The sequence below is a fragment of the Anomalospiza imberbis genome, chromosome 3 (genome assembly GCF_031753505.1).
Source record: "Anomalospiza imberbis isolate Cuckoo-Finch-1a 21T00152 chromosome 3, ASM3175350v1, whole genome shotgun sequence".
Classification (NCBI taxonomy): Eukaryota; Metazoa; Chordata; class Aves; order Passeriformes; family Viduidae; genus Anomalospiza; species Anomalospiza imberbis.
This window is the reverse complement of record NC_089683.1, coordinates 107,813,768-107,841,418: the sequence shown is the minus strand read 5'-3', so window position 1 is coordinate 107,841,418 and position 27,651 is coordinate 107,813,768. Positions and strand designations below refer to the sequence as shown.

At 48.7% G+C, this 27,651-nt stretch overlaps 1 protein-coding gene and 1 long non-coding RNA gene across 2 annotated transcripts in view; both read left to right on the top strand.

Annotated features, from left to right (window-relative positions):
• The window catches only part of LOC137471774 (uncharacterized), a 28,468-nt gene extending 4,143 nt beyond the window's left edge, over nucleotides 1–24,325 (top strand). Inside the window, exons 2-3 of the long non-coding RNA XR_010997838.1 lie at nucleotides 23,478–23,638; nucleotides 24,292–24,325. This is a non-coding gene — a long non-coding RNA (uncharacterized lncRNA). The remainder of the gene's footprint in view (nucleotides 1–23,477; nucleotides 23,639–24,291) is intronic.
• On the top strand, nucleotides 1,010–16,455 carry LOC137471940 (TOG array regulator of axonemal microtubules protein 2-like). Its single transcript, XM_068186646.1, has 13 exons — nucleotides 1,010–1,293; nucleotides 1,562–1,723; nucleotides 2,257–2,389; nucleotides 3,259–3,277; nucleotides 3,993–4,124; nucleotides 4,839–5,074; nucleotides 6,599–6,751; nucleotides 7,935–8,052; nucleotides 9,021–9,124; nucleotides 10,479–10,683; nucleotides 11,802–12,018; nucleotides 13,087–13,173; nucleotides 15,988–16,455. Exons 1-13 carry the CDS (start codon nucleotides 1,215–1,217, stop codon nucleotides 16,221–16,223), a joined length of 1,881 nt encoding a protein of 626 aa, XP_068042747.1. The 5' UTR covers nucleotides 1,010–1,214; the 3' UTR covers nucleotides 16,224–16,455.
• Nucleotides 24,326–27,651: the final 3,326 nt, after the last annotated feature.

The window sequence follows — 27,651 nt, the reverse complement described above, 5'->3', positions numbered from 1 at the left end:
CTATCTGGCCTGTTGCCCAGCATGGCATTTTGGGGGGCTTGAAGTCTGCCAGAGATGTACAAGAACCTTTGCTTCCATTACCAGGCCTCCCACTGAGCCGGGCCAAGGAGATGGATCATCCCTCCTGTCCTGCTCTTACCAGTGACAAAGAGCTGAGGGACGTCTTTGGAAAGGTAAGGAATAAGGACAGGGATGAGCAGACTTCCTTTCCAGTGGCTACTTAGTACTTGGCCCAAAATGTCACTGAAAATCATAATCTTCCCCTCCTGGGGGATGGGGATAGGGATTCACTTGGGAATGTATTTGACAGCGACAGAGCAATCGCTTGGCTATTTCCAGTGGTGCAAATGTCCCTGGTTTGGAGATGGTGCTAAGGTCATGCCAGAAGCATTCTTTTTGTGCAAAGGCTGTTTTAGAGAAGTTCTGAATGGCAGAGCAAGCCACACATCAGTGAATGTAGGCAAAGTGCACCCTCAAAAGCAGAGAAGCAATGATACTAACGTTGAGGGTAAGCAAGGCTGCCAAATAAAATGGGATAGTTTGACTTTTCCTGCTTACCTTTGTGGCTGTACCTCTCAGCCCTCTCATTCTCCAGTTTTCTGCTCATTAACATCAGTGTTTCTGCAACTTGTTTTCACGTGACTCCTCCTTTTGGTCTCGTGGTCTCAGAGACCAAGTCCTTCAGAGTCCTTCAGAGCTGAGTCCTTCAGAAGGCAGGAAGTGAGAAACAGCTGCAATTCCCGGCCATGAGTGTAAAGCAGCAGCTAATTACTCCTCCTTGCTGGGTATTGCACATGGTTTTTATTCTCCTGCCATGGCCTGTAGGAACTGAACTGCCTGCTCACGGTCATGTGAGCCCTTCATCTGTCTTGGGGCACTCCTATGACTTTTCATGCTTCAAGCAGGGCTTCCTGACATAGGCTCCAGTTGCAGCAGTAGAAGGTTATGGTACTGAAGTGTTCCACCGCACTGTGTGTAATTGCCAAGCTGAGGACAGGAGACATTGCTCTGAAACTAGTGGAATGTATATGGAGCTACATCAAAGCCTATGGCACTCTATGGACTCTGTGCCCGTGCTGAGATGTTGTGGCTGGTTTGTGTGTCTCTGCTTACAGTCTGTGATGTATTTCCATTGCAACTAGATCCGTGCTGCGTTGTGGAAGTTGGCTGAAGAGAACTTAGAGCCGGAGGACATAGAGTATTTGGTGGAACAGATGAAGAAAAATAGACAAAAGGAAAGCTTCTTGCAGCTTCTTCCTGAGACACCTGAGGCCGGGGATGCAGCTGAAGCAAGTAAGTGGTGGCTACACTTGTGGTCGTCCTTTTTGACCACTTGCTTGCCCTTTACACATCGCTGCAATCGGACTGCGGGGCTGTTTGGCTTGCATCTGAGTGGAAGCTTGCATAGGATTTATTTCTGTTTCCCAAAGAAAAATACGGAGGCATGAAGTGTCTTGCCCATGGCCTCACTCAGTCAGTAGCAGAATATCAGCTTCCCACCTTCACCATTGCCAACCTGTCCAGCACCCTCCACTTATAAGCTCCTCTTTGGTGCCTGCAGCCTTTAGCCGACCGCCTGTCAATGGCACAGCTTCTAGAGTGCAGACAAAACACCCTGGTAGTGCCTTGAGGAAGAAGGTCTTGAGGAAGCAGGACAACGTGCCCTTACTGCCCAATAAGCCTCTCATCCATGGGGATGGCAGCTTCCCACGCAACTCCTCAGGTAAGCCTGCTCCCTGGCAGCTTTTTCCTGCACAGGTTTGTCCTTGCACAAGGAGCACAAACTGCCTCCTGCCTGAGCCAGCACAGCTGGGATCTTGGGCCCAGAGCCTGTCCTGAGAATGAACAGCAAATCTACTTTTGAGTTACTCCATCATGTTAGACAGCTCAAATGGATTCATTTACACATTAGAAAATGAGCTTTTGAGTGCACGACATGATACGTTTGATTGACAGTTCTTCTGATGACAAAGGGGTTTCATAAGAAATGCATCTATCATCTGATTTTTCTCATACCTTGTAAAGTTTTTCCTTACCAAAAAATCCAATTAAGGCAAACCCAGGTCAATTGATTAACACGCTGGGGGAGGCTGGGAGAAAGCAAGGAGTCCCAGGAGCCAGACAGCAGGGAATTGTCTGACCCAGTGCCAGTGTGTGCCACACGGAACCCTGGCTGGGAGATGGGGCTGCAGGCCGCTCCATGGCGGCGTGCCTTGCCCGGGGCTGCAGCGCCCATGGCCGACCCTCTCCTCACAGTGACCTCGCAGACGGCCACTGGTGCCGAGCGCCGAGAGGAGCCGCTCCGTGGGAAGGGGCAGAAGGACACAGCCTCTTCAGACCCACAGCAGTCCCTGCTGGAGGCACTCTCCTTGCTCGGCGGCGATGCCTGGTAAGAAAGGCCCCGTTCACTCTGTGTCCCTCTTAGCGTTAAGGCAGGTCAGAAGCGTGTCTTGCTAGTGCCTCTGAGCCCCGAGAGCCCAGAGGGCCAAAGGGCACTGGTGAAAGCACTGCAGAGCAGTGAGAGGATAAAGGTTGGAGAGCAGCCTTTTCTTGGCCTTGCTCTGCAGCAGTACTCCAGCTGCAGCAGGTCCGTGCTGTTTCCTCGCTTTGCCTGCTGCTCCATGGAGCTGCAAAGGAAATCTTGAGGGAAGAGAGAAAGCTCTGGAATGAGATGATTTGCTGGCTGAAGGGCCGAAGCAGGATGGCAGCAGTTTTGAGTGCAGAGATTTGGGAGCCTTGGTCTGACAGCAGTGGCAGGTGACAGGGTCTCCCTGGGACCTCCTGCACGGGAGACCCAGCAGCAGCTCCAGGGAGTTCCTCTTTCTGAGAAATGGACTGAGTTGTGCTTTCAAGTCCCTCAGCCTGTCCTTACTCCTGAAGGGCTCATGGCAGAGGAGAAGGAAAAAGAAAGAAAATCCTCTAGGAATCTGGCACTTTTGGATTTCAACTTTTTCCTTCTCACTGCTTCATATGGGCTTGAGATGTTTGGCCAATGCTCCCAATGTGTCCCAAAATTATACACAAGCAGAAGGAGGCCCAGAGGTGATAACACTACAAATGTTAGGTGATATGGGTTTTCTTTTTGGTGTCTTTTTGATCACTCCCTGGTGGATGCTTCATTCACACAGGGGTAAGGCCTCCATTCACACAGGGATAAGCATGAAAAATCTGCCACCATGCATGTCCTTGTGCAGTCGCCTTTGCTCTGCCCTTTCTCTTCTGCTTTCTCTTCCCCATTTCTCTTTGGTGTCCTGTGAGGTGCAGAGAGCTTCTGCAGGTGTGGGGGGTCAGGATGACACCCAGGGGTGCCTGTGGGATCGGTCACCAGCCCTGTGCTGCAGCCCTGATGCCTCACAGACCTTCCTCTACCTGAGGGCCTGCACAAGGCCCGTGCTGGGGGATGGAGTTGTTTGCAACTTTTAAATAACATGTTGCTGTAGTGGGGGTTGTTTTAGGTAGGGGCTTTTGGGAAAAGCCAGAGTTTCGACAGTTCTTGCCCAGGGGGGGAATCTTCTGGGACATCCTGCTGCTTTTTTGGGGAATGTGTGAGGTGCAGTGGAGTGAGTGACACTCAGGCCTAGATTGAAGAGTGGAAACTCAGCTCCAGAGGGCCAGTGCAGACTGTCACTGCTGAACTGCCTGCTGGGGCTGACAAAGAAGGAAAATGCCTCAGTAACAGCCCAATGGGAGTGTGTCTCAGGGACAGGCAGGTGACAAGAAACAGCAGCATGGCCCGCTCTCACAGCTTCTAGGAAGCAGTGGCAGAGGGACTCCATGTGCCAGAGATTTCAGAAAGCCTGTCTTCTGAAGTCTCTGAAACCCCTCTCTTTGCCTCTTGGATTTGTGTATGCGATTGACAGCCACAGCATCCTGTGGCAACGCATTCCACGATTTCACTAAGTGCTCCTTGAAAAGCACCTCCCGTGGTTTGGATGAGCTGCCAGCCTGTCATTTCAGAGGGTGCTGCCTAGTTCTTGGATGGAGAGAAATAGCAAGCTTTTTGTTATTTGCCTTGCAGGGAGCTGAAGGAGAAGGGACTCTTCAACATCAAACAGCTGGCCGAGTCCCATTCAGCCGTCCTGCTTTCTAGACTTCGGGAAATTTGCATGGCAGTTACCAGCGAGGTGAGAACATTGCTCTGAATTGTTCCCCTTACTTCATACATGGGGTGTAGAGTAGGTATGTGCTTCTTCATCCCCATGTGTGCTCAGGGTGCATATTCAGTTCTGGTTTTAGACCTTTTATTTCTAACGTCTTTCAGCTATCTGTAGGATCTGTGTGTACATGTAGCTCTATATCTGACACTTGTCTTTAAGTGAGGTGCCTTTATATTGCAATGTGCATATGCTGAGATGCTAATGACATTATTTAGCACAATCCCAATCTCTGCCCAAGCTGTAATTGAGCTCTGCAAATTAGCCTGCAGACCTGAGGCTGTGTTTTCTGTTTCCTGGCTGAGTGCTTCAACTGCTGGTGTTGCTTTCTGGAACAGAAGCACCAGACTCTTTTATCTTTTTGACTTGTGCCTTTATGATTTGAAAGCGGCCCTTGTTTTAATTTTCTAGTAAAAGGGCCTAAAATCAAAGCAGCGGCCATTTTAGAAGGGTTAAGTTAAACACTTTAGTAAATTTTTTTTTTTTAGGCCTGCAGTAAGCAGGTCTGAGGCCAGAAATTGGTGCCAGAGTAAGCGCTTTCTCTGATTGTGTTCTTGTGCTCTTATTGTGCTTTTATGTTCCTCTGGACGCAGCGGGATGTGTTGTCATTTGCTGGGACTTCTGTTGACGGCAGCTGATTTCTTTTCAAGGTGATTCTTATGTTTCCCCTCATGACTTCCCCAGGTGACCAACCCACGTTCCAAGGTGTCCTACTCGGCAATTGTCACTCTGGGAGAGTTCTTTGCGACCTTCAAGAAGGACATGGACTCTGAGGTGGATGAGGTTGCTCCAGTCCTTCTCCAGATGGTGTGGAACTCCCCAGAGTTTGTTCAGAAAGCAGCCAGTCAGACCCTGGGGATCATGGTGGAGAATGTGACTCCTGCACGAGCAATGACTGCTCTCATGGACAGGGGAGTCAAGTAGGTTCTTCCTCTTTCAGTGATATTCCTCACCTTCTAGCGTGTGGGAGGGGGAAGGCATGAGAGAGAGAATGGGAATGGTGGGAGAGAAGGCTCCTGTATCCTGCATCTTCTGTGAACTCAGGGACTTGATTCTCTGACCAACCTCATTTCTTCCCTCTTGTCACCTATTTCTGCCCTCCTGCAGCCTATTAGTTCTCAGAATCACAGAACTGTAGAATATGGGGAGTTGGAAGGGGCCCTTCAGGATCGCCAAGTCCAGCTCTCGGCTTTGCACAGAACAGCCCAAGGGTCACACCAAGTGCCTGAGATGGCTGTCCAAATGGTCATTCAGCTCTGCCAGGCTTGGTGCTGTGACCACTGCCCTGGGGAGCCTGTTCCAGTGCCCAAGCACCCTCTGGGTGAAAAGCCTTTTCCTGATATCCAGACTGAAGCTCCTCTGACTCAGCTTCCTGCTGCTTCCTGGACTTCTCTCAGTCTGTCAGATTTTCCTAGACATGGTGAACAGTGGGGAAGTGAAAGTGCCTGCAAGGGCCAAGGATAGATCCTTGAGCTTTTGTGGGAAGAGGGACAAGTGCAATTGCAGCTGTGAGCGCTGTTGGATATTTCACAGCGCTAACCACAGAGGCCCTGGGAAAAACCATGTCTCCTCCTGATGCCATTAACCTGAGAAAGGCGGAGGGTGCTTGCTGGCGCGTGGAGCACATGGGGGAGAATGTGCTGGGTGTGGCACAGCCTGCACAGCAGGTGCGGCTCCTGCCAAAAGGAGTCTTGTACCACTGTCCTGGCCTTAGAGCTCTACTTTCTATTCCAACTGATGTTTCATGTTAGCCTGGAGATGATGAATCACTTTACAGGCACCTTCACAGGCCGGCTGCCATGGGACAGCTGAAGGAAATCCTGCCTTAAAGGGTGGTGCTGGGCCTGGTAGTTCCCAAGAGGCACTCTCTAGAACAGGACAACCTGGCTAAAATGCCTGCCACCCTTTCCTCAGCTTTGCAATAGGGAAAAACACTTGGATGTGTCTGTTGCCAAGCCCGACAGAAGAAACCAGCTGCATTGCTGGATGTTCTGCACCTTCACAGCCCACAGCGTGTTTTCCCTGCATTTGTTTTTTTCCAGAGGTCTGCAGATTTGGGGGGAAATGGGTGGAAAGAGCCTCAATCCTGCTGCAGCTCTGTGTAGTGGGTGCCCTCTGATGGGTCAGCATAAATGGTTTTTAATTTGTAAAAAATTCATATGGGATCTATTTCTTTAATCTTTCTCAGAGAACATACTATGCACAAAATTGAGCATCAGATAGTGCAGGGAGACTGAATTCCTCCCTCTTCCTTGCAGGCAGTCCTGCTGTACAATGCTAGCTTTGTGTTTATCTGAGGACAGAAGCTTCTACAGGTTTTCTGAAGTTGCAGGGAGAACCCAGGCCTCCTTCCCCCAGTGAAGACAGGGAGCAGGCTCTGGCCATGGCCCATGCTGCTGTTGCTCCTTCTGCCTGTGCCCCAGGGTTTGCTCTCTTCTTCCCAGGAGCTGCCACGCCCAGGTGCGGAAGTGTGCGGCCAAACTCCTCCTGTCCTTGATGGAGAGAATTGGAGTCACAAAGCTCGCAGACACACCCAGGGCTGAGAGGCTGGCACACGTGGCAGGGATGCTTGCTCAGGACTGTCACCAGGACACAAGGTAATGATCTTCATTTCGCCTCCTAAAACAGGAAAACCCTTTCCTGTCTGGCTAGAAAGGTAAAACCACAAATGAGTGGAACTAAAGGAAGTAATAAGTGACCTCACTGTGTGGCTAAGGGGCATAGACTTGGAGAATATGCTGAGTTGGATTGGACCTGTCATGGTCATCCAGTCCAGCTCCTGGCCGTATGCAGGGCACCCCAAGAGTCACTCTACGTGCCTGGGAGCATTGTCCAAACGCTTCTTGAGCTCAGTCAGCCTTGGTGCTGTGACCACTGCTTTGGGTGGCCTGGGGAAATGACTGGAGTGGATAACCTGAGGTTGGCCAGCAAAAAGGTGCATTGCCAACTTCCTGTGACTTGAAGGATCCTTTACTGAGACCAAAAGAGCTCCGATGAGCCAGTCAAACAGTTTTCTTTGGCCTTAGGTGCACAACACAAAGCCAAAGTGTTGGCTAATGTTCATCACTGAAGGATCCCAAACATCTCTTTCTCATGAAGACTTTACTAGAAATATTTCAGGGGTTGTTAGCCAATGTATTCAGTCTTTCTAAACCCCTTCTGCAGATTTCTGCAATGCTGTCATCTGTGGCTCAGTGGCCTCCAAATTTCTTCTTGAAGAAAACTGTGGTTTGCTAGTGGCCAAATCAACCCAAACCACCAAAATCCCCTTACTTTGATGATGAAATTCCCATTAATAGCTGCCACGAACGCCAGAGCAACTAGCTGCCCCTGTGCATACCTATAGAATAGAAGAATCAACAGGATGCATGAGGAGTTTTGTCCTGGCTTCCCTGCCAGTTAAAGAAAGGCAAATTATTGTGCAATGGCAGCAAGACACTGCTAATAGGCTCTGACAGCAAAGCAGATGTGTTTTGCTTGTTCCCTGGGAACACCCACAGTTTCAGAGTGAGATGGTATTTTTCTGTGGCCCCACATTCTTCTCTTCTCTCTTGTGTTCACCTGACAACACTCGGCAGTGACAAGTGGAGGGAAATCTCCCTCTTTGCTGAGTAGGTAATGCCTTCTCATGCAAGGATTGCACCTGATTGATTTTAAGGTATCAGCCTCTTCTGTTAACACTCTTCCTTTGTTCACTTTTTCATTCCCTTCCTTCCTGCCCTCCTTCCTGCCTTCCTCCCTCCCTTCCTTTCTCCCATCCTTCCTTCCATCCTTCCTTAGGCATTATGGACAGGAGATGGTGAAGATGTTGCTGAGTCACCAAAAATTTGAAATGCTTTTGGAACGCTCTCTTTCCATGCGTGACCTGGAAGATATCCTGAGAAGACTTAAGGTGAAAGTAAGTGCTTGGCAGGAGAAATGTCTTCTTTGTGCAAGTATTGCCACTGCTAATATGAGATCCAACATACCCAATCTGTCTTTATCTCATTCCTCTTCGGCTGAATCATTTTGCACCTGGGAATGAGCTCTAAATCCCCAGCCTGTTCATCTGCAGGCCACAAAGGAACTGATATTATTCAGGAAAAAGTGGGGCTTTGAAGATTTTGAATATCGGTCACAAAGAGGAAAGGGAAAAAGGAGAACATGGGTTTACATTTAAGAGTAAGGCCTCCACCATGCTCTCCCTGCTCTGCCCCCAGTCAAGCAATTAAGTGAGAATAGAAGTAACAGAGTCTGAAGATAACGGCGTCTTTGCAAAAGGCACCGGAAATAGTAGTACCAAGAAAATTTCCAAATACACAAAAGATGTCCAAGTCAAGCCTAGTTGCTACAATTACTGTCTGTCTTTTGGGAATACTGCCCTGCACTCAAGCCCTGTGCAGCTGGAAGAAGCTTGGTGAATCCAGCAGCATCCAGCGAAAAATCCTTTGTTTGTTTGGAGGGGCATTTTACTTTTTTATTGAAAATATAGAAGGGAGTGTGCCTTTGTGCAGGCACAAGGAGAGTGAGTGTAGAACCAAATCAACTTCCAGCACGATGGGCCGACCCCCAAAGAGACCAATTTTTTCTGCTGCTTCCTTTAAGAACACTCACTGCCTACCAGTTTGCATTATTCCCATTTATGCTCAAGATTAAAGAATTTGGGATTTTAGACTGCTGCTCAGTGTGGTAGCACCCATAACCTGCCCTGGGCTATTGAAAACAAAGAGTTGGCATCACTGAATCTCTGGTCTGTTTCCTTCTGTAAGTTAGGAAATGTTTCCCTAAGCCTTGATAGCAGTGATCCTGGTTCCAACTGCTGCTTGAAAATGGGAATTTCCTATTTTATATTCTAAAGATTGATGGGGTTTCTCCATGTCTTTGTAGGGGATGGAAAACCAGAAGGGCGAATGCCCAGCTGTCAAGGAGCCGGTGGAGAAGAGCAACGATGGCTCGAAGAAGCCCCAGGCCACACTGCCTTCTAGCAAACGGTACGGAGCACTTTTGTGAGATGTGACCAAGCACATGACAAGCTTTACATGCCTCTTCCTCAGGAAAATCTTTCTGGCAGAGATGCCCAGGCCCACAGATTGTTTTCTTTCCCTACAAATGCTCTAGAATAGAAAATGTCCACTTCTGCATTACACTGAACACAACTTCCCTGGAGGGCTTTCCATATAAATGGAGAGACAAAAGGACACCCATTAGTTGCCGCTTAGATGATCCAGTGCAGTGGCAAGGGCAGCGTTGTGGAGGCTAGGAGAGGGCCCAGTTTCTGCTGCCTGACTTGGGACAAGTAAATTCAACCAGGGTTTTTTTCCATCTGAGTGGAGTCTTTTTCAGATGGGTGTTTTGATGAGAAGTCCCAGTCTAGAAGCAAGATGCCATTCCACAAAGATGCAGTTCTCATCCATGTGGTTTGGCCTGGCAGAATCATGGTTTTCTTACCCTCAAACAGTACCAAGTTTGAGTAGTAAGTAGCAAGGCAGTTCCTGAGCAACTGTGGTCAACAGGTGTCTCAAGATGGACTTTTTGTCTTGATATTCCTGTTCTTTATATACGTTGCTTGATGGACAGCACGTTTGGTTGATTTCCTCCTGTACTGCAATCAGCATTTAAGACAGGAATTTGGTCCTTGCTGTCTCTTCATGCCCATGGCAGAGCTACTTGCTCCTCTTATAACAGAGAGGGTTTTTTTAGCTCTGTCATGCTCAGTGGTGTCAGGAAAGTGACCGCGTGCCCCAGTAGCATGGCTAGCATCTTCCCATGCTCATGGAAGAGACAGGTTGATCCAGGAGAATTGTTCCCAGTGGGTTTGTTAAGCTGTGGATCAAGTCTCTAGGGAAGCAAATGAAATGTGAGCATTGTTCTGGGATGTCTGGCTTCTGTTTTTATCTCTGTTACTGATTTTCTGGACCCTTCAGATATGTCCCCGTTCAGATGCATCTGAGCTGCTTTTCCAGGTTGTCATGCCTGGTCATAGAGACACTTCTCCAGAGTGACCAGTCTCCTTATTAGAAGACAGAAACGTCCCATATGAGGAGGCATTTAAACCTGGAAGTAGTGTCTCTCTTTCCCCACAAAGCACTGTGACCAGTGTGCCTTGGAAGCCACCTGAAGATAGATCAGATGCATCTCATCCTTGGTTTCCCTGAGTGAGCACTGGGAGAATGTTACTTGCAGGTTGCCTCCCATAATGATCGTCACAAGGTTGACGTTGTTCTTCAGATCCTCATGATTTTCTAGCTTGAAATCACATCATTAGGATAGCTCCTCCAGATATTTTGCTCACAATTAACTGAAGGTATTGTCACCAACAGGTCCTAATTTGGTTTTGTTTTCCAGAGTGAAGTCTACCTCTGATGGATGCCTCCTACACCGTGCAAAAGCCCAGGTCACGTTACCTCCAGCTGTGGAAGAAATGGAGCCGCTCCAGAAGCTTTACAATCTCCTGCAAGCCAAGGGGTTTCAGACACGGATGGAAGGAGTGGCACTCCTCCTAGACCTGTGCAAAAACAGCCCCCAGCTCATCTCCACTAACATTGTCGAAGTATGTAGGCTATCTTCACTGTTCCTTTCCTTTAGCTCCTTTCCTAAGCCTGTAGAAGTAAAGGTAATTCAGTGTGGCTAGGTACAACATCCTGGCTGTTTGGGACAGGCTGGTCTCTCTTACCCAGACAAATTTAATTCAGTTCCAGGCTTCAGGACAAGTTGTTTCAGTCAACTTGTATTTGCCTGGCACGTGCCTATTGATGCTGTCCATCAGAGGATGACAGAATTTTCTGCTGTTGTAACTGCTACTGTCTCCTACTCCTAGCTGGGTTAACTGAAGAGAGTCCAGGAACTGAAAGAATTGGGTTGGGTTGGTTTAAACCCAGGGGGTTTTAAAGAATACTTCTGTAAACTACATCTCGTCTTGCACAGGCACAACTCTGGCTACTGATTTCCATCCTCGTCCCTATTCCTCTATGTAAAGACAGTGCTCCCCCTTTTTGGGGAGCCTTTTTTCCTCTTTGGAAAAGGAAGAAAACAGCTAAGGACGCATCTCTGCCTTCTCCTCCCAGTAGCTGCTTTTTCCAGAAAAAGCTGTCTGATGATGTGGCTGACGAGGGACGCAACTTGCTCTAATGAGAGCTGTAGAGCACATTACATTTCAGAAGTGCACCTGTTAGTCAGAGAAATGGTCTGGATCCTGGAAGAGTTGATCAGAGCCCTGCACTTCTGCAGACACAGGCTCTGAGACCAAAAAAAATAAAACTTAGATCTCCTCCAGCCATAGTTTTGGCAAAAGCCTCATTGCCCTCAGTACTTGAGGCAACTGTATAGAAAAATGGGCATTGTAAATATCTGCTTCCATACTTGTTAAGCATAGGTAGCCTTTTGCATTAATAAATGGAATTGATTTAATGATTTATAGATGGAGAGAAATACCATAGGAACTATTCTGTCCCCATCCAAACCTCCTAAAAACACAAGAAAATCTTTCACGCAGCATGAGGTTGCACAACCATTCCAGTGAGAGTTCCACAGGAAAACAGTGAAATTGTGCACCCAAGTGCTGACCTGAGAGACAGGATCCCTTTCATCTCTTACACTACTGAGTGCTACATCCACTCTTCAAACAAGGACATTTTATTCCAGCTTTCATGTTGCTTGTTCTCTTCACAGATTTTTGATTATTTTGTCCTGAGAATATCTGACAGCCACAAGAAAGTCAAGCAGAAGGCGCTGGACGTGCTGGCAGAAATCATAGGCCTCCTGGAAGAGTCCCTGAACCCGGTGATCATCCGTTTGGTGGAAGGAATAACAAAGAACCTGAACTCAAAGGATCCTGGGGTTCATGCTGCAGCTGTGAAAGCACTGGAAGGATCCATCGCTCATTTAGGTGAGGCTGAGCCCTGGCATGATCTCTCCTCAAGTGTGTCTCTGTCTCTGCGACACAAGAGAACGCTGAGAGCCTTGATAGCTGCTGTTACCTGTGGAAGGCTCCAGCCGACACCCACCAGAAGCTGTGGAGGTGCAGTCCTTATGCACCAGTCTCCCAAAAGGCTTGAATGTGATCAGCAATTCCCAAAATTCCCAGGAGCCATGGGCTCTGTGCTACTTGTGTGAAGAGCAAGTCCCGGACTACAGCTTTGCTAGAATTCAGAGGCACCTGGGTTTGGGAGTTTGCTTGGGCCCCGTTTGACTTCCCAAAAGAACAGCTTTGCTGTTGGCATGAAGGGGGCACTGGCCCATCAGAGCTTCTGCAGAGCAGCCACCTGGAAAGCTCTACATTATAGTCATTAGCTGCCTATTTTCCATCTTTCTTCTTTGTCTTCTTTTTTCAAAGGGGAACTTATCATTCACCAAGTTCATTTCTTTATGACAAGCAGGTCTAGATCCAGCTGTCAATGATGCCTTGTTCCACATGTTGTTTTGCCTGGGGCAAGATTGCTCTAGCAAATAACTACGTGGGCAGGGGCTGCTCTAAATTCCTTTGCCACACAGATTTATGTCAGCTCTGAAAATGCCTGAAAAATGGAGTGTTGAAGAGACAGGTCTCCAAGGGGAGTTCCCAATTTCTCCTCCTCAGCTGCTCTGTGAACTGATGAACTGCCTGACTCAGTGCCTTTCTGTGTCCCAAGTATGGGTTTCTTCCTTTTGGCTCTGGGATGCAAAACCTTTTCACTGCTTACATGTGACTGAACTCTTGAGATCCCTGATGTGAATTGTTTCAACAAAGCTCCTGGTACAGCAGACAAGTTAAGATTTACAAATGTGAAAGGAGAGGGTTTCTTTTGGAATTTAAAACCCCTGCCAAGTAGGCTGGAAGGAAAGATGAAAAGGATTCAAAAATCAGCAGAAATTTACTTTCTTTTCTAAAATGGGGTTGCCCCTGCCCTTTGCCTCCTCACTGTCCTTTCTCCTATGACCTCAGACAAGTGAGCAGAAACATGTGTTTCACTTGTAGATAAAGTATCACTGATGAAAGAGTTCAGCCACCAATGGAGTCAACTGAGCGGCCAAGCTCTGCTGGATGTCGCAGAGAGTATCACAGGTATGGCCTCCCCTTCTAAGCCAAGAGGTCTTTACCAGGGAATATTTACAGGGAATGCCTGGGAATAGGCAGTAGAGTAGCTCCTCCAAATCAGGAGGTGCTGAGCTTGTCTCTCCTGCCCAATAGCCAGGGCAGGTGTATTTGGCAGGTTTTCCCGGGCTGCTGTAGAGCTGTGCAGCGTCTGAGATGGGGGCAGCGCTCGGCCTTAGGGCTGAGCTCTCACAGGGGCATCTCAGAACCCACCTCCAGGAACGGGAGGGCTAAAAATACCCCAGCTGGTTTCGCTCTTGGAGGCTCAGGGACATCTGTGATCCTTAAGGAAAATGGTGGCAGATGCTGTTTCAAGGAATCAGTTTGTTTTGTCCTCACAGACTCTTGCTTTTCCCTTGGAAAGTTTTGAGGCTGAACCATGCAGAGCCTGGGGGTCACCGCTTAGGTCAAAAACTCAACACACATCCTAAAGGCACGGATTTAATGCAAGGGAGCCTTTGGGAGCAGAGGGGCAGAAGCAGAATGCTGAGGCTGCCTGCCTGTGCTGTCCAAGTGGCATTGGACTGAGCATTTCAGGGTGTGCAAACAGTGTCTTCCTGTGTCAGCACTGTCCAAAATGCCACAAATGCAGCTGATAATTGATTCCTTAGAGGAGCTTGCAATGTCAGCTGTAGTCAAGGAAGAGAAAAATGATAATCTCAATATATAGGAGAGAAGACGATTGATAGCCTTGCTTTAACTGGGGCTAAACCCATTGCTAATTATGTCATCATCTTGAAATGCAGGGTGTAATACACTTTGTGTCTTCCTTATGAATCTGAAAAGGGCATGTTCAGCCATTGGAATGTCAGAGGCTCTTTAAAACCACCACAAAGGAGCATTTGAATAAAGTAGATCTCTAGGAATAGGGAATTTAGTTTTGCAGTTATTTTGATCTCTTTTTCAAAGAAAGGAATCAACATAAATGAAGACTGCTTTAGAAAGTGCAAATGTCCTCTCTGAGATTTAGTGGGAACAGACAGCTCTTTCTCTTCTCAAGTTCCACAGTGACCAATGTCTTTAATTGCATTTAAACTCATATGAGCTCCCATTTTGAAATGAGTACCGTAAACCCTTTCCTGCTTAGCAGAATTGGTTTTGGGTACTTTCAGGAGCTGTTTCAATATTGAATTGTTGCATTAAGGTGCTGGTGGATTAACAGCATAGAGAAATTGAAGTCTCTTCCAGCAGAGAATGATAAATGGCTACTACATAACATTTTGGCTGACCAGAAAATAAGAATGATCTCCAGAGCATTTCAGGTTTTGATCTCTCAGCCAAATCTGCCATGCAAGGAGCCTGTTGGTAGTAAATTTTTGTCTGTGTTGCATATAGTTCAGTTCAGAAAACGAGCAGAGAGAAGATTTCAGAGAAAATGTGAGAAAACACTTGTGTTTCGGTTAAATTTAAGTCCCCTGTGTAGCATTTGTCTTTCTCTGTGCCCCTATTTCAGTGCACATTGTGAGAAAACATGCCATTAACATTGGGAGGGGAAATGCCATTAAAACGTGAAGATACCCAAAAGCCATGGCAGTGGGGTCTGGGTAATTATCTAAGACACACTGAAGTTTGAAACAGCTCCGTGTTGGAAGCCACAAAAGCATTCTGCCAAAGACACCAGGGAGTCACCGATGTTTCTAATCCAGCTGTCGAGCAGCAGCCATCTCTGGTGGGCTGGAGTTTTGAAGTGTGTTCTAATAGTGCCCTTGGCTGTGTGCCACTGAGCAACGGGAAAACTCAGATTAGACTTTTGGCACTTGACATCAAAGTTACAAACATGGAATCATCCCTTTTGTTAGAAATCTCTGAATTGCCGCTCTAGGGTGCATTTCCAAATCTTCAGCGTGGGTTTAGGCAACTTCTTAATGGAAATAAGAGGCAATTTGACATTTCAGGCATTGTTCATGCAGAAACCGATTATGAAATGATTTAGTAAAGGTATGAAGTCTGCCACAGGTACAAGGCTCTGGTTGGAGAAATTAGTCCTGAGGGGTTGCTGGTTCTGTTTCAAGGATGATCAGCTGCTTTGTCTCTTTCTGGATCATGGGGCTGTGTGTGTTATTTCACTGATCTTAGCCAGAGAGGCTTCCTGCGCCGGTGCGTTCTTATCCCCCGGTCCCGGGCAGCAGGGTTGTCCGGCTAGTGCGCTGCTTCTGGGCTGGACCGGGGCCGTCGCGTGTGCGCGGAGCTCTAGGGTTGTGCCTCCGCGTGGGTCTGCCACGCCGTAGCCAGACGCTGAGATGAGACAAAGGGTGAGGGAAGATGGCACACCCTGCTCACGTGGTGGAGAACTCTCTATTCCTGCATGGCTGCAGTGGTGGATTACGCAGCTGTTCCCAAGCCAGCATGGGAAGAAATGGCATAGGGGCACCGGGAGCAGGGGGTTAAATAGGGGGTGGGCCGACAGGGGCAGAAGCCCCCCTCGCCTAATGGGGACAGACAACAGGGGAGTGACGTGGAACACGACCACCTATGGGAACGTAACAGGGGTGTGTACAGGGTTCTGGGACAAATGGGATTGCAGAGGTGGCGTGATTGCTACAGAGCTTTCTGAGGGCAAGGGGAGTGGTTACAAGATTGACATGACCGAGCTCCTGTGATACAGCTTGGAGCAAACCATTATGAGGGGGAAATAGGGGTACATAGAACCGGTCTAACTAACATTTATTAAATTCCCTAACTGTACCAACTCGGGATGCAACAACTTCCAAGAAGCAAAACTAGAGGTGGGTCCTTGTTTGCATTGAGGTTGGTGAGTAAGAAGCTGTGTCTCTCTCCCGGCAGAGCTTGTGGAATGGGTTTATGCCAGGAGCCCTGAAGTCGTCCAGCGCTACGCCCTGCCCGTGCTCTGGTCCTTCCTGGAGAACAAGGCGCTGCCTGTCCGAAGCGCCAACGTCTGCACGGTGGTCACCAGGCTTGCCTATGCCCTCTGTGAGGTGATGGGCACCAAGCTGAAGAAGTGTGCAGCCAGCAAGCCTCCACACGTGCAGGAGAACCTCTCAAACCTTTTGGGATGGTGAAGATTTGATGTTCTCCAGAAAGCTGACCAAGTGCTGAGTTGGACACCTCTGGATTTGACTTAGCTGTGCCAAAGATGACAAAACACTAGGCAAGGGTGTGCATCTGCCCCCGCTCTTTCCATCGCCCTTCCTAGTCATGGCATGGAGGGCCTGAAGCAACTCCAGACTGAGGACAAGGTGAAGGCCAAGCATGGCTCAGCCTCACACTGAGGTGAGGGGGGAGCTGGGCCAATCTCTGGTGAGAGGAGGGGTCTGGTGCCAGCCTGGAGAGCCTGTGCACATTGCCAGGGAACAGTTGTGCCCTGCTTGTGCCCCCTGCAATGAGTTGTGCTGCTCCCAGTTCCCCTGTGGAGCTGTAGGGATGCTCAGCTGTGGGGCAGGGAGAGGAGCAGGAGGGTCCAAGTGCAGCTGAGCCATTCCTGGAAGGCACAGGGCTCTGGGCTCCCTGCTGTCCCAGGACAGCCCAGAGGGCCAGGCTGTTCCTGTGGTAGCTCTGTGGAAGTGGGTCAGGGTTTTCCCCGTGGGCTGCCTCAAGGGGCTGCCAGCAGGAGCATGTTGCCCTGTGCAGCTGTTTAGAAGTTGGCAGGAAATGTGTCCCATGAAATATGGAGCTTCAGATGCTTTAGGTTTGCATTGCAGTCTTAGTTACACTTGGTCTTTCCACTTTGCAGATAGGGTTGGCTACAGTCTTACCAAGAAGATTTCTCTGGACACTTCTGATGTTCCCTTACCCATGAAGTCCTTGCCTCCAGTCCAGAAGAGCTCTCTTGCCTCCAAGCTCAGGAAGAAGCTACCGACCCTCTGAAGAATGTTTCAAGAATAGGATTTATAGAATTTTTAGAATTCTAAAGAGTTTTATAGAATATTTTAGAATAGTTACAGATGTACATACGTTCTCATCGTTTTGAATAAATGTGCTTTGATTGTATCTTTAAATTTTGATGACATCTTTTTAATTGGATATATTTTATTTTTGATGATTTTTAGAAAAATGAAATCAATTAAAATAAACCAAAAGGAGAATGTGAGACCAGGACCTGCTAGCCTGGAGGTTATGGGAGTGCAGCTCACTCGATGTGCCAGTGTCTCACCACATCCTTTCCTTGCTGGGCATCTCCTCTTATTCTTTTGCCATGTTTTCTTTGTGTCATTTGTGCTGCTCTTTGCTACTTGGTATTACAATGGGGCCACCAGTGACATGTTTGGGGGACAATGGACCCAAAAGATCCTGTACAGTCAAAAGTTTTCTACCAAGATGTATTCTGTGCTCACCAAAGGCCTGAGCAAAGAAATCAAGAGGAGTGTGCCCAAGTGCCAAAGCTTTGCTCCTTTGCAACCTCACACAGATCTGGCTCACGGGTGTTTTCAATCACAATTTCATAGGTAAGAAGAGGACGTGGGAAAAGATGCCCTGCTTTGGAGACATCATCTGTATGCATATTTACCCAGGACAGCAGTCCAACTGTGTTGTTTGCAACTTGTTTGCAGAAGGATGATTGGACTCTGAGGCCAATAACAAGTGACAAGGGTTCCTCAGATCTATTTGCTCCTTAGTCTTGGTGCCATTCAGCCCAGAGCTATGGGATAATACTGTGGTGCATCCCATACACATTCTGCCTCCAAGAAAAAGCTTGGCTTGGCTTATTAGAGTGATAAAGAGAAGAGTAAAAAACTGGACAGTTAGACTCATCACTTTGGAATGAGTCTCCTGCTTTTCCGTGTCAACCCTGTGCCTCATGCTTCCAAGGCTTGTTATAAACAAGTCTCTGAGATTGCTTAAAAATTCTCCAGCAAGGTTCAGTAAAAGCCAGATTGAATATTGAGCAACAGCTACACAAAATTCAACGGCAGCATTCACACTATTACTTACTAGTTGCTTAAGGCACAACAAGGGAAAAAAAGCAACAAACAAAATGCAATCAAACGAGAAATATACTGTGAACTATCTGTGTGTGTGTATGTGTGTGTGGGTGTGAGAGTGTGTTTAGGTGGGTTTGAGAAGGGGACAGAAAGCAGAAGGATAAAAGGGAATAAGGCCCAAAAGCTTAACAGCAGTCAAGCTTAACAGTAGTTAAACTGGAGCCTCCAGGAGTGGGGCTAACGGCCCAGGATGCATTGTTGATGGGTCATCCTGCCAGTGCAGCAAACCTGAGAGCTAGCTGCTGGCTCTGAGAGGCCCCACTCAGAGGGAGGCTGCTGCTGGCAGCTGCTGTGGTCCAGGAGAGCTCCAAGGGCCTCCTTTTGGAGCGCTGTTTATGGGCCACAAGAGAGTGGGCCTCAGTCGTAAAATGCTCCATCATGGCCGCACCCTGGGTCAGCAGCCTGTCTTTGAAAGTGGGAGAAGAAGGATGTCATGCCACTCGGACAACAAAAAAGTGGTTTCCAGGGCTGTTCACCGAAACCCCCGGAGCTTGTTAGACAGCACAAGTTCCTGGGAGCGCTCAGTGTTTCCGAAAAGCTCAAGAGGAGCTGGGTCCAGGGACTGTTCAGCAAGGCCGAGGCCTGGCAAGCGTTTCTTAGATCACCGTGTGGCCTGACAAGTCTGGGGGGATTCACCACCACAATCTGAAGCATTGAGTTTTGATGTAGGGTAAAAAGCCATGGCCCAGTGGAAGTGGGTCATGTCCTCAGGCCTGTGGGAGAATCACAAGGCAGATCCTTGTGCTACTGATTCCATCTCTCCCCTCTTTTCTAAGTTCTTGGTGGCAAGGTCACTTAGGTTAGACACACAGCTCTCAAGCAGTGCTCCTCTTTTTCTGCACAATGCATGAAAGTGAGGATTGTGTCACTTCAAAAAATTGTGTCCTGTTATGGTTTAACTGACTGTTTGGAAGACTTTCTGGAGCAGCAAATTTGCTTCCTCAAATAGTTACTGTGCATGGCATGGAGCACAGAGGAAAGATTTATTGTTAAAAGCAGCACCCAGGCAATGCTCTTTTGATAAGTGCTGCCCTGAGCTTTCCTTAGGAAGATCTGAAAGATTCAACGCCACTAGCAAAAGCTCCTGCAATGGCTGCTGGCCAGCAGAGGAAGGTTTTCAGCTGTGAAACAAGTGTTGCCACAAGCAGCAGCTTACCCAGGGCAGCAAATCAAGAGCTGGGAAGGTGCTGATCTGAAGGCCAAACCTCCTTAGCTCTTCCTAAAAGACCTTGAACAGCTCCTCATTCCAATGAGGTGCAGTGCTGGATACCACAGCTCTAAGTGAGGACTGGACACAAGTTTGCCCCCACTCAATACTGCGATGGTTTCTGCAGGAGCTCTGGGCTCCTGTGCGTGCCGGACACAATGAGGAGAGAAGGAGCCAAGTGCACTGACACACATTGGCCTTGATCATAACCTGGCCTTGACCAAACACACTGAAAGGTTTCCCCTTTGGCCCGTGTCTTGAAACATCAGGTCTACTGTTTGATGACTCAGGTTGGTTTGGTGTCAAGGAATTTCCCTCAGAAATACTAGGTTTGTCTTCCTCTGTGCCATCCCTTCAGCAGCCTTGGGGATGTTCCTGTGTGAAGCCATCTGTCTCACACAGTTTGAGACAACTTACAACAGGACAATCTGCAATAAGTCATCTCCTCTAAAGTGTTCCAACAATCCCTTTCCAGCAATAGGAAATGAATACTAATAGATGAAAGTGGAAAAAAACCCCAACAGTTTATTATCAAGCAGAATGCCTGAAAAGCAAGAAAAAAACCCCAGTAATTCTAGCTTTCCAACGGTCAGACCTCACTGTCCCCCCACCGGAACAAAGACCCAAAATGCCGGAGGAAAATCCCCCCATGACACGCTTTACAAGGTGGTGCCGGGTTCTCTCTTGGGAAGAACAGGAGCTATCACGGAGTAGTTCCAGCAGCAGATGAAAGTGTGGTGGCTCATCTGGCATCGACTTTCTCCCAGTGACAGAGCTCCATGGAACTGTCCCTGCAGGTGAAGCAGGGACAGTGTCTTTTCTCCCTGGCGTGACCTTGGAGCCTGTCCCTGGGGACAGGGAAACACTCGGAGTATACTTCTGAATTTTCAGGGGCAGTCAAATTGAGAATTGTCTTGAGGCATGTGCTGTAATGTTGGGTTTGAGTGTGTCTGCAGGAAAGAAAGCAGGAATAAACCCCTGCCCCAAGGAAGGAGAACTTTGCATGGCCAATTCACACCCTACAAAAACACTGATCATATCAGCGTTATGATATGGGGACATCTAATGCAGGGTGCAAAGCTTCTTTGAATAGATGGGCGAGATGAGACTTGAAGAAATAAGTTTGTGGATAGAGAAAAAGGGATCAGACCCACGAGTCCCATGGCTCAGGCTTAGTTCTGCCAAATCAAGCAGGATTAGATTTGTCTGCTCTGTTGGAGAGGATTTTAGAATGACCCATCCTTTGCTTTTATTCCATTAAGAAAATTTTGAATTGTCAACAACTGCCAAGATCAGAAATGTTTTGAGGCAGATCATGTTTATGTTGGGTTTGGGTGTATCTGCAATAAAGCAAGCAGGGAATGAACCACTGGAACAATGAAGCAGAGCAAAAGTGGAATGTTTGGATGGTCAATTTGCTCCCTACAGCTCTCGGCCAGCTGAATTCGGGGGTCTTCTTTGGGGATAGTGCAAAGCTTCTGTTATTTAAACTGCCTGGTGCCATGGTTTGTGTCCCACCACTTAGTTTGATGTGAAGAGAAATAAACAAAATCCCTCAGCAACAAGCTGCAACCCAGAACCGAGTGGGAATTACAGAAAAAAAGGCCATTGAAGAGTAGCTTAGGAAAGGGTCTACTTCCTAGACAGTGTGAAACCCTCAGGCCTGGGCTGGCTGGGCTTAAGGCTGGCTGCCTTTGGGAAGTGAAAGGGATGGAGTTGGGGTGGGGTTTTGCAGCCATGGAAACGAGAGAACCACAGGTTATTGCATCACAAAGGGGCAGCTAACGCTGGGGTTGTGACGGTTGTGGTTGACACGGCCAGAGTGGCAGGAGACGCGTCTGGCTCTGCCTCTCTGTGCCGAGCGCTGGCGATTGGAGTCCCCAACCTTGCTCTAAGGCTGGGTACCAAGCTCCTGTCGCTGTCTACGCTGAGAGTGATCCCAAATTCAAACCCAGATACTTCTGCGAGGCAGAAGCACGGGTTTGAAGATGGATTTTGCCAGAAAAGGAAAGACCTCTGAAGGAAAAGGTGAGGAGAGAAAGGAGCTGAAAGGCTGAAGCCAAATGGAAAAAAATCCCACAAGATTTTGGGGAAAACTGGTCCATGGTGGCCAGTGCTGTCTCTGTGTCAAAGTAGGTGGCAGGACAGATGATCCTGCAAGGATGCCCACGGCATCACAGAATTCTACTATTAGTTTACTTTGCTTTCTCCTTTTTGACAGTAGCCAAATCACTCATACTGTCAGCCAGGACAGGGACAGTGGCCACAGCCTGCTTGCTGAGCGGTCTTTGTGGTTGGCAGAACTAGAAGTCACAGCTGTGTGGGTCTTTCCTGGGGATTCCCAGAAGGCCAGCATTAAGAAGGAATCTTTTTAACCCTCTTATCATTGGAGCCTTCCACCATTCCCTTCAGACTTGCTAACTCAATAGTGTTGAGAGGAATTAAACCCAGGCTAGTTCCATGAAAAGGAAAACCAAAGAAATTTCCTCTGTAATTAAAAATTATTCCCCTCGAGTGGCACACCCATTAGATGTGTTGATGATAAAGGTGGGAGTTCACCTAACTCACTTCTTCCCTTCTAGGCATGGATCAGCCTCACACAGAGGTGAGGGGGGAGCTGGGCCCAGGCCAATCTCTGGTGGGAGGAGGGGTCTGGTGCCAGGCTGGCGAACCTGTGCACATTCCCAGGGAGAGGTTGTGCCCAGCATGTGCCCCCTGCAATGAGCTCTGCTGCTCCCAGTTCCCCTATGGAGCTGTAGGGCTGCTCAGCTGTGGGGCAGGGAGAGGAGCAGGAGGGTGCATGTGCAGCTGAGCCGTTGCTGGAAGGCACAGGGCTCTGGGCTCCCTGCTGTCCCAGGACAGCCAGAGGCCAGGCTGTTCCTGTGGTAGCTCTGTGGAAGTGAGTCAGGGTTTTCCCCGTGGGCTGCCCCAAGTGTCTGCCAGCAGGAGCATGTTTCCCTGTGCAACTGTTTCAAACTTTCCAGGAAATGTGTCCCATGAAACATGTAGCTTAAGCTGCTTTAGGGTTCCATTGCGGCCTCTGTAACGTTTTGTGTCTCCGCTTTGCAGGCCTGACTGGCTATCCCCTTGCCAAGAGGTTTTCCCATGCAAATCCCTCTATGCTCCTTCCCTCCAAGCCGTTGCCTCCCATCCAGAAGGGCTCTCCTTCCACCATGCCAAAACAAACATGCAGCAGAGAGCAGGAGAATGGGAAAAATAGCAGCAGCTGTGATGAGTACAGGGTAAAAATACAGGAGCTGAGAACAGAGGGAAAAGGACATAAGGTAAGGAGACCAAGAAAAATCCTTTGCGGTAAACTTTCACATTATGTGCTGTAGACAGAGCTCTGAGACCTTTTCCATGCCAGGAAATTGAAGTTCACTGAAATTCAAACAGGTCCAGATTTGGCTCTTTTGCTTTGCCAGAAATGATGGGATATGAGGGAAGGGCCTGCATCTGCCCACGCTGCCTCCACCCCCCTTGCTGGCCATGGCATGGGGGCCCTGGAGGAACTTAAGCAGGCAGAGCTCTTCCAAAGAGCAGCAGGGCAGGGAGCTCTGCTGAACTTCCTAAATGCCAGTGAGCCTGAGATGATGGATGTGTGGGAGCTGGAGAGCAGCGAGCATCCCGAGAGCTCAGCAGCATTTGGGCTCAAAGGCTGCTGGGGAACTGTAGGAGGGAAGGGCAGCAGCAGAAGAAAGGAGGGGCTTGAGGAAAGCAGGTTTTGATATCCTGCAGAATGGCTTTGTGGGAATTGGCTGGAGATCCGCCCTGGCGGTTAGGCATTTAGGGGCAGGGAGAGAATTGTATTCTGAACCCACTCCTCTGCCATCCAAAAGGCCAGTGGAGGCAGTGGCAACCCAGAACATTTTGATGCCCAACATGTGGATGCCTGCAGGGAATACAGCCACACTTACAGAAAACTGAGCACGAGGGGAGATGTGGCAAATCTGGGACATGGTCTATCCCTCATCACCTCCCTTTCCATTCCCCATCCTGGTCCAAGCTCCACCATCAGTTTGACTTTCCCTGCCAGGTCCCAGTTGAGGGCATATCTAAATGTCTTGAGGCAAGAATGGGGACAAGGCTGGATGCTTGATCCAAGCACTTTGTTCTGCTCTTTCCAGGCTTCCTTGCTGTATTCCATCGGTGGGGATATGAAGAAGGGGTCATTGGGACTGCCTTTGATCCCCCCTATACTCAAGGCAGGAAGTCCTTCTCTTGGCAGTGCTGCGGGGACCCTGCCAAGCTCTCTGCAGCTGGATTTCCAGGAGTCCCAGCAAATGAGGTAAGCCAAGGTGTCTGCTGCTCCAGTGTGCTATTCACCTCACTCTTCCCATCTCGTGTGTTATTTTGCAGTCAGCTCTCTCATGTATTTAGGCGGACGCCTGTGTATTCCAAATTTTGCCCACCTCTAATGATGTAGCGTAATGTCAATACCCGAGGGCTTTTGATCTGATCCTTATTCTTGAGAAAACAAGGAGGTGTAATAGTCTAAGGAGACCGCAGTGCTCTGAACACATGTAGCACAAAGCTGTCAACAGGGTAAGGCACGAGAAGGCAAAGTCAAGCTCCGGCAGCAGTACAAAAGTAGCTGCCCTGCATACAGACTCGTGTCTCAGCTCAGCAGCTCTTGCTGCTTCAGAGAGGCTGGAGGAGCCACTTGGCTCCAAAAGGAGAGGCAGCAGAGTTGGGGAGTTGTGATGCAAGTTGAAGAATGACTGCTGTGTTTCAGCCAGAGTTGGCCAGCTCTGTGTGACAGCAGCAACAGAAAGCCTAAGGATAACTAATCTGCTTTGTATTTTGTTGGGTTTATGTGTTGCATTTCCTCCTTCATCAGAGTGACCATGCTAGGCAGGTTTGCCTTCTTTCATGCAACACCCATTCCCTCCCTCCTCTTTCTACCTCCTCATGTGTTCTTTTGTGCTCCATTTTCTCAAGGCCAAGATCCAGCAGCAGAAGCAAAGACAAGAACACAGAAGATGCAGGTAGGTACAGGAGATGTCTGTCCTAAAATGACTGTTGTAATCTGGACTCAGAGGTGACATTTGGAAAGCTTGGTTAAAGCCCACGCTTTTCAAAATTTCTATAAATTAATTTCAATTCCTTGATGGGCTCAGCGGACTCTCCCGCAGCCCACACACTGGGAGTGTGCTCTGGTGGTGCAGTGAAAATTCTTCCATTTTGCAGGCGAGAACAGGTTCATTTTTTCCAAGTCTTTCCGGCCATGTCCCTCTTCGCTGCTTCCCACCAAGCCGTTGCCTCCCATCCGGAAGAGCTCTACTGCTTCTAACACAAATGAAATGTGCAGCGTGGAGAAAGAGAACAAGAAAAATGTCACTGGCTATGATGATGAGAGTAGAAAACACCAAGAGCAGAGATCAGAAGGAAAAAGTTATGAGGTAAGAAGGCCAAGCTAAGACCTGTGTAGTAGATTTTCAGTTTATTTGCTGTAGGCTGAGCTTGGAGACCTTTTCCTGTGGTGTGATCCTAGGGAAGCAGCTGAGTTGAGGAAAAGCTCAGCTGGACACTGCCCTTCACACTGTCTTTGCAATGGATGTGTAGTGCAGACTTCACATCCCCAGCGTAGATCAATAGCAGGAGAGGTCCTTGAATGGTTTCTGGGCCCTGTCGTGGTTCCTCTTCAGTCTTATGGCTGAGAAAACACCAACATGCAGTCACAGCTGCTACATTTGTCCAATCAGGAGAAGCTATCCTTCTAGATTTAGTAAACTATGGGTATCTGTGAACCATCTCTATGTCTTGGTGGTGTTTTCTGTCAGCTGTGTCTGATTTGGAAGGAAAAAGGCGTTTGCTGGAACAGGCAGTCCAGCAAAGTCACTTCCAGGTTGTCGCAGCTTCTGAGTTGTGAGAAGCACACCCTCTGCACAGTTGTCGCTGCTGCTATTTCTAGACTTCATCAGCTTCTGGGCAGCTGTGAGCTCTGGCATGGCTTTGTCCAGAGGGAAGTGGTGGGAGGTGGCCATGGGGAGAGCAGCCCAGAGCCCAGACCCACGACTGCCTTTGCAGCAGGGCCAGGACCTGCACTTGTTCTGGGTTTGCGGTGAGGTGCAGGAGGAGGCTGATGAAGAATCACTTTGGAAAAAAAAGTCCAGTCAAAAGCTTGAGTACTTGATTTCAGCCTTGCTGAGATAGGGCCCAGTGTATCTCTGACACGAACTGAGCCTTTCAATGAAGTTTGAACAGATTCAGATTTGGCTCGTCAGCTCTGCCAGAAATGATGGTATATGAAGGAAGGGCGTGCATCTGCCCTCGCTGCCTCCACCCCCCTTGCTGGCCATGGCATGGGGGCCCTGGAGGAACTTAAGCAGGCAGAGCTCTTCCAAAGAGCAGCAGGGCAGGGAGCTCTGCTGAACTTCCTAAATGCCAGTGAGCCTGAGATGATGGATGTGTGGGAGCTGGAGAGCAGCGAGCATCCCGAGAGCTCAGCAGCATTTGGGCTCAAAGGCTGCTGGGGAACTGTAGGAGGGATGGGCAGCAGCAGAAGAAATGAGGGGCTTGAGGAAAGCGGGTTTTGACATCCTGCAGAATGGCTTTGTGGGCATTGGCTGGAGATCCGCCCTGGCTGTTAGGCACTTTAGGGGCAGGAGAGAATAGTGATCTTAAACCCACTCCTCTGCCATCCAAAAGGCCAGTGGAGGCAGTGGCAACCCAAAACATCCTGATAGGAAGTAGGAAGGAATGCAGCCACACTTGCAGAGAACTGAGCAGAAGGGTAGATGTGGCAAATCTGGAACATGGTCTCTTCCTCACCCACTTCCTTTTCCTAGGTCACCTTTCCCTGCCCTAGTCCATGATGCTCCATAAGTCTGACCTTTCCTTCCAAGTCCCAATCAAGTGCATAGCTAAGTGTCTTGAGGCCGGAATGGGGGCCAGACTGGATGCTTGATCTGAGCACTGTGTTCTGCTCTTTCCAGAGTATGCTGTATTCCATCGGTGGGGATATGAAGAAGGGGTCATTGGGACTGCCTTTGATCCCCCCTATACGCAGGGCAGGAAGTCCCCCTGTGGGCAGTGCGGCAGGGTCCCTGCCAAGCTCTCTGCAGCTGGATTTCCAGGAGGCCCGGGAGATGAGGTAAGCCAAGGTGTCTGCTGCTCCAGTGTGCTGTTCACCTCACTCTTCCCAGCTCATGAGGTTTTTTGCACTGTCAGCTGTCCGATGTATGTAGGCAAACCTCTGTGTATTCACCATTTTGCCCATCCATGATGATCCAGCATGATGTCAAACCCAGCACCAACGCCCCAAGAGCAGAGGTGGTGGTGGGGAAGAGGAGACAGGGTTTAAAAGCACCTCAAGATGGGTCCTCTGCTGCACTTGGCTATTGATTCCCTCTCTGTTGGTTGTGGTGTCATTTGGCAACTGTATTGCATGGGTGTGGATCATGCAGATCTTGGAATCCTGTGATCCTTGACTGTCAACTTCTGCAACCAGGAGAATATGCTTGGGCAAATACTGGCTATTGGAGAGGTGTCTGCAAATTCAGGTGCTGCTTCTGTAATCATCAGGCGTACATCCCATCACTGTACCTGGGCCTCCACTGTGAAATGAGATCCCCTATAAATTTTGGGGTATAGATGTCTAATCTGATTGATATTTAATATTTAGTTCTGGGCTTAAAATCAAATAGGGCAAGGTGCAAGAGAAGAGGCAGAGGACTGTACCCAATGGAACGTTCTTGGCTTGTATATGTGTGAGAAAATGTAGCTGTCAATCTTAAGCCAATGGCAACAATAAAGACGGAGTCACAGCAGTATCATTCCAATTGAAACTCTTCAGTAGAGCTTTTAAAGTGCAATCTGAATATCCTTCCCTAGCAGCTGAGTTGGAAAAACCCTTTTGATTCTGGAAAGAGCCAGGAGGTGTAATATTATTCTCAGGAGACAGCAGTGCTCTGAACACATGTAGCACAAAGCTGTCACCAGGGTAAGGCACGAGCAGGCAAAGTCAAGCTCCGGCAGCAGTACAAAAGTAGCTGCCCTGCATACAGACTCGTGTCTCAGCTCAGCAGCTCTTGCAGCTTCAGAGAGGCTGGAGGAGCCACTTGGCTCCAAAAGGAGAGGCAGCAGAGTTTGGGAGTTGAGATGCAAGTTGAAGAATGACTGCTGTGTTTCAGCCAGAGTTGGCCAGCTCTGTGTGACTCCAGCAACAGAAAGCCTAAGGACAGTTAATCAGCTTTGCATTTTGTTGGGTTTATGTGTTGCATTTCCTCCTTCATCAGAGTGACCATGCTAGGCAGGTTTGCCTTCTTTCATGCAACACCCATTCCCTCCCTCCTCTTT